Genomic DNA, 6,083 nt, shown 5'->3' with positions numbered 1-6,083 from the left:
CATCATCATCATCATCATCATCATCATCATCATCATCATCATCATCATCATCATCACCACTATAATTGGCCAAGAAAGGCAGACTTGTTAGCATTCAAAGTACCATAAATACACAAAAAATGCACTTGCATATATTTAATAATAAAAAAAATGAAAAAATAAATATCTAATATCGCTGCTACCTAAGGAGGGGAAGGATCATGAAATTATGGCTAATTATCGTCCGATTAGTCTTCTCAACCTAGACTACAAAATATATACAAGCATTTTGGCAGCTAGGTTAAAAAAAGTTTTATCTCAACTGCTGGATAAGGAACAAAGTGGGTTCCTACCAGGGAGGCAAATTAGGGACAACATCAGGCCAATATTGAATTCCTTGGAGTATTATCATGTACATAATAATAAAAAATTTGCTCTAATAGCTTTAGATATGGAGAAAGCCTTCGATCGTTTAAACTGGGATTTTTTATTTGCAACTTTAAAATGCATGGATTTTGGGAATGATTTTATCAATAAGATACAACAAATCTATTGTAAGCAAACCGCGAGAGTGATTGTTAATGGTACAAGATCCCAGGAGTTTTCCTTACATAGAGGAGTTAGACAGGGCTGTCCCATTTCACCTTTGCTTTTCTTGACAGCAATGGAAGTACTAATAGCAGCATTTAAAAGGAATGAAAAGATAAAGGGTTGCAGAAAAGGGAAAGTTGAACTGAAAATGAAAGTATTTGCTGACGATGTTGCCTTGTTAGTAGAAAACCCCAGTCTTTGCATAGGAGAAATAATGTATGAATTAAAGCAGTTTGGGATTAACTCAGGGTTGAATATAAACAAAGAAAACACTGTCATGATAACTAAAAATATCCCCCCACCGAGGTGGAAGCAATCAATAAAATAACCGGATTTAAAGAACAGAAAAAGATTAGATATTTGGGAATATGGTTATCAAAGGATAACCTAAAACTATATGACAACAATTATCATAAAGTTTGGGGGGACATTAAAGAGAATTTAAGAAGATGGACCACACTTAACTTGTCTTTGTTAGGCAGAATTGCAGTTCTAAAAATGGCAGTTCTGCCAAAACTAATATTTCTATTTCAGAACCTTCCCATTGTAATAAATGAGAAAGTTTTTAGAGATTGGGACAGCGAATTAAAGAAATTCATTTGGAAGGGTCATAGACCCAGAATTAATTGGTTGGTATTAAAAGATGAAAAAGTAAGGGGAGGATATGGGCTACCACATTTAAAGATATACTATTGGGCTTGTTCATTGATGTGGCTTCAGACATGGATCAAACTAGAAGGTATCTCAACATTAGATATGGAAGCAGAGCAGTTAAGGTTTGGATGGCATGCTTTTCTTTGTTATGGGAAATTAGATCAGAATCGCGACTTCAATAATCACCCAATTAGAAAATCACTATTAGGAGTATGGAATAAGATATTCAAATTGTTTTATTTCCACCTGCCCCTCTGGACTTCCTCTCAAGAAGCTTTCTTTGGGAGATGGCACACTCAAGATAAATGGCTTACATACAAAAATATGTTAAAGGAAAGTGTACAAGGAGAGAGGAATATAAAACAGAGAGAAAACCTAAAGAAAGAGGGTTTTGACCTAACTTGGTTCAGCTATATGCAATTAACTCAAAGATACAAAACTGACATTAAGACGAGTGGAATAGAAAAAGACTTAAATGAACTTCATAAGATTCTTTGGCAACTGGACAAACATAAGATTGCGAAATTATACAAATTAATTTTGAATAGAATAATGGAACACAATACAATAAAGGAGTATATGGTAAAATGGGCCAAAGATCTGGGGCCTATAATAAGCTATGATGAATGGCAAAAAGCATGGCTAAGGACAGGTAAATTTACAGTAGGGCAAAGTTTAAAAGAAAACCATCTGAAAATAATGAATAGATGGTATATAACACCATGGAAATTAAAAAAAATGTATAAATCCAGTGAGGGAATGTGTTGGAAATGCAATAAACATAAAGGGACGTTATACCATATGTGGTGGGGATGTACAGAACTACAAAAATTCTGGAAGATAGTACATGATTCCATACAAAATATTTTGGGGTTTAATTTCTGTATGGATCCAAAATTGTATCTCCTCAATATAACTACGACATTGAATACAAAAGAAACAAAATTTTGGAGAGTTATGCTTTATCTTGTCACTGCAGCTAGGGTAGAGATAGCCAGACTGTGGAAAACCAAGGAAGTCCCGTCGTGGGAGAGTTGGATGATTAAAGTAAATGAATACAGAGAGTTGGATAGAATGACATGTTTGGTGCAAAATCGTGATGGAATAAAAAGAAAGGAAATATGGGAAAGGGTATTGAAAAGGATGGGAAGGGAATGGGATATTAATGTATGGCTAATTAGCAATTGAAACTGTTTCGATGAACTAGAATTCTCTAAGGTCTTCTCACCTGTTTACACTTCTTTCTTCTTATCAACAGTTAACCTCAATTCCAGAACAAGGAATGACAAAGTTTTTCTGTTTTATTACAGAGGTTGTGGAACGAAAAAATGATATTTTATTTTGGGAGGTTTGTCCTTCCTAGAGTAAAATGAAGGACTATGTATGATTTATGAATGTGTTTCGTGACAATTTTAGTAAATGAATGGGGTGACAGAAACAGTGTAACTAGATTGATAGAATATCTTATGTCATGTAATCAGGAATGAACTACTATATACTAGCTTAAGTGTGAAGTGTTAATCTAACGTCGGATAAGGGACATTGGAAAATGAATCCTCAATAAAAACTATCACTGATCGGAGCTGCATCACGAAACACCAAATATCAAGGATGAATTATAGAGAACAGAGAAAAATTCTCCAAAGGTAGAGAAAATGTTTTTGGAAGTCATTGTGACCTGAAGGGATCCAGTCCATATGATAAGATTTGTCTTTTTTTTGGACTAATTTATGGAAACATATGAAACTTTTTGGACTGGAATCCGCTGTTTAATTTTATGTACACTTTTTATATGTTGAAACTATTAATAAAGATTAATTTTAAAAAAAATTAAAAAAATTAAAAAAAAAGAAAAAATAAAAACAAGCAATAATAAAAATTAATAAAATAAAATAAAAACAAGCAATAATACAAATTTAAAAAATTAAATAAAATAAGTATTTTATATTTTAAAAAATAATTAAAAAACCCCCAAAATACCAAGGCAGACCTAATGGCCACTGACTCAGCTTTCTTCTTCCTCCTCCTCCTCCTTCTGTGGCCCAATTCTGCCCTGGCCTTCAGGCACCCTTCCTCCGGCTCCTTCCTCCTCCTCCTCCTCCTCCTCCTCCTTAGGATGGCTGGCGTGGGAGGAAGGGAAGCGGGGCAGGCACGCGCACGCGCGCGGAGGAAATGGGGCAGGCGCACGCGCGCGGAGGGAATGGGGCAGGCGCACGCGCGTGGAGGGAATGGGGCAGGCGCGCGCGCACGCGGAGGGAATGGGGAAGGCGCGTGCGCTGCCACTGGCCCCTACTGAGGCCTGGGCAGCGCGCAAGCCCTCCCAGTGGGGGCGCGGTGGCAGCGGCGCTTCTGCCACCGGCCCGCCGAGGAAGAGGAGGAAGGTGGAGCCGGAGGAAGAGGAGGAGGTGGGTCGGTGCCGCAGCAGCCGCATTAGTGGCAGCGGCAATGGCCGGAGTGGACCCCCCAAACCGGGAACAAGGCACGGGTGGGGGCCCAAACCGGACCGTGACCGGGAGGGGCCCCTCGAAACCGTGAATGGCACGGGGGCCGCCGGGTTATGGCAAGCCTATCTAAACCTTTCCACGGATTTTGGTATCCATTGAGGGTCCTGGAACCAAATCCCAGCAGACACCAAGGGCCCAAGGTACCTTGATGACTCTCCACTCCTCTGACAGCAAAGTCAGTTTGAGGGACCTGTAGCCTAGGTTTTTGTTGTTGTTGTTTTGTGGGGGTCGTTTGGATGAACATTTTTGGGTATGGGTGCTTTCAGAATTTTTTGAATGATACCATCTAATTCTGATGATTTAAAATGGGTGGATTACTTATTATGCCCAGGGTGGGGGATCCCAATATTAGCAGGTAGCCTGTTACTATTTTCAGCTGCTTGCAAGTACCTACACCCATTGGAAGTCCTTGAAGGATATGCGTCCTCTGCTCCACACTCATTTCTTATTTCGCCCCACCCTTTGCTTTTAGATCTGCTTTTCCTTATCTCTGTTATCTCAGTGCTATAAATCACAAGGTAAATGGGAAAAAAATCCTGAAAGAGCCAAAGTGTGCTTAAGTTTGTGTGAACTTGCAAATTCACATAAACACAAATAGGCAAAAAGAAAAGGAAGTCCATCTCCCAAAACAGACTTGGCTTCTACTTTGGCCTACTGTTGCATGAACAAGCCTTTGAGGGCTAAACCGATACCTGTTCTGTATGCAAAATCCCCAGTCGTCTTGTTGGATGCCATGTGCTGACTCTGTGCCCTTCATTGGCAGGGCAAAGTCCCAGGAATATTGCTATATCCTAAACTGGAGATATTGGTGCCAGGCAAGGCTCTAAAAGAGATTGTGAGGAAGATCAGACTATTGAATGAGCCAAAAGCAATCCTCTCTAAATGTGTAAAAGGATACAAAGGAATCCCAGAAAACCTCTGAGACTGAGAAAAAGAAGTTTTTAGCATACTTATTCGGAAGCACTGCAGCACAATGGAAGTACTCAATGTGTATTGGAGCATTCTTGCCCAGATGTGTGTCTTTGCAGTTGTCTAGCAGAGTTTCATTTCTGCAGCCTAGCTAAGGAGTGATAAAGTTATAAAACATAAATTGTGATGTAGGAGGCTTTTTGTGGGTTTTTTGGGCTCTGTGGCCATGTTCTAGCAGAGTTTCTTCCTGACGTTTGGCCAGCATCTGTGGCTGCCATCTTCAGAGAATGTTTGCCTGCAAAGGACTTGGCTATATATATTGTGTGATCTGGAAAGGCAGGAGCGATTTGCATGTGTATTGTTTGTTACTGACGGCAGTCCTCAAGGTGTGAGGGTCTGCACAAGAGGACTAATGTCTGCTTGATTTGTGCTCATTGTCTGCTGGGAAACCCCTGACCCTGGGAGATGTCTCATTTGCATTTGTCTTTATCTTGCTATCTTTCAGGACTGGTAGCCAAACCTTGTTTACTTTAAGGGATTCCTCTTTCCTGTTGAAATTGTCCAGGTGTTTGTGGATTTCAATGGCTTACCTGTGCATCCTGACATGGTAGTGATTTGAAAATACTGTTTGAAAACATTGAAATTCTGGACCATGCCAACCAACCACTACCATGTCATGTTAGGGAGCTGGGGATGTTTAGCCTGGAGAAGAGACGGTTAAGGGACGACATAAGCCTCTTTAAGTATTTCAAGGGGTGTCATATTGTGGCTGCAGCAAGCTTGATTTCTGCTGCTCCAGAGAATAGGACACAGGGCAACAGATGCAAGCCTAAGGTGAACCTGGTGTTTTCTTGGGACGTTTCTTCAGAGGGGGGCTGCTATTGCCATCCTTTGAGACTGAAAGAGTGTGACTTGTCCAATGGGTTTACAAGGCTGAGCTGGGTTTCAAACGTAGTCTCCAGTGTCATAGTCCTGTGGTCAAACCATGCTGGCTCTCATCCAGGAAAGATGTTCCCCTTTTAATTCATGGCTCCTTTTCTTCTTGCAGGTGAACGGGAAGCATACCCTTGGAGAGAACATTGCCGATATGGGGGGACTTAAGCTTGCCTACTATGTAAGCAACCTTCAACAAATGGAGCAGTTCCAAATGCCCAGGGATAAAGTCATCAGGCTTTGTCCCAAAGAGATGGTCACACTGCAGTCCCATAAAAAGATCCTCCCCATCCCCTCCATCTGATGCTGTGAACTTCTGCCTTGTTAAAGACAGCATCCCTTCCTTCATTCCATCCACACACAGTGATTCCTTCTTATGTAATAATTTGGGATCCTCCAAATTATGAACAGAGTGTCTGCCTGGTTATATTGCCAGTGTGTTGGCAGTGGTATATATATATACTCAGAATCATGTCCTGGGACAGCCATTTTGGGATGAATGGATTTCCTCAT

General features: G+C 40.6%; 1 protein-coding gene across 1 annotated transcript in view; it reads left to right on the top strand.

Moving 5' to 3' along the window:
* ECEL1 (endothelin converting enzyme like 1) overlaps window positions 1-6,083 on the top strand; it is an 84,622-nt gene that overhangs the window by 75,899 nt on the left and 2,640 nt on the right. The window contains 1 exon segment of the mRNA XM_042456308.1: window positions 5,686-5,751. Coding sequence (XP_042312242.1) covers window positions 5,686-5,751 — 66 coding nt within the window.

Source organism: Sceloporus undulatus, chromosome 3 (genome assembly GCF_019175285.1).
Source record: "Sceloporus undulatus isolate JIND9_A2432 ecotype Alabama chromosome 3, SceUnd_v1.1, whole genome shotgun sequence".
Lineage (NCBI taxonomy): Eukaryota > Metazoa > Chordata > Lepidosauria > Squamata > Phrynosomatidae > Sceloporus > Sceloporus undulatus.
This window is presented reverse-complemented; position numbering and strand designations above follow the sequence as displayed.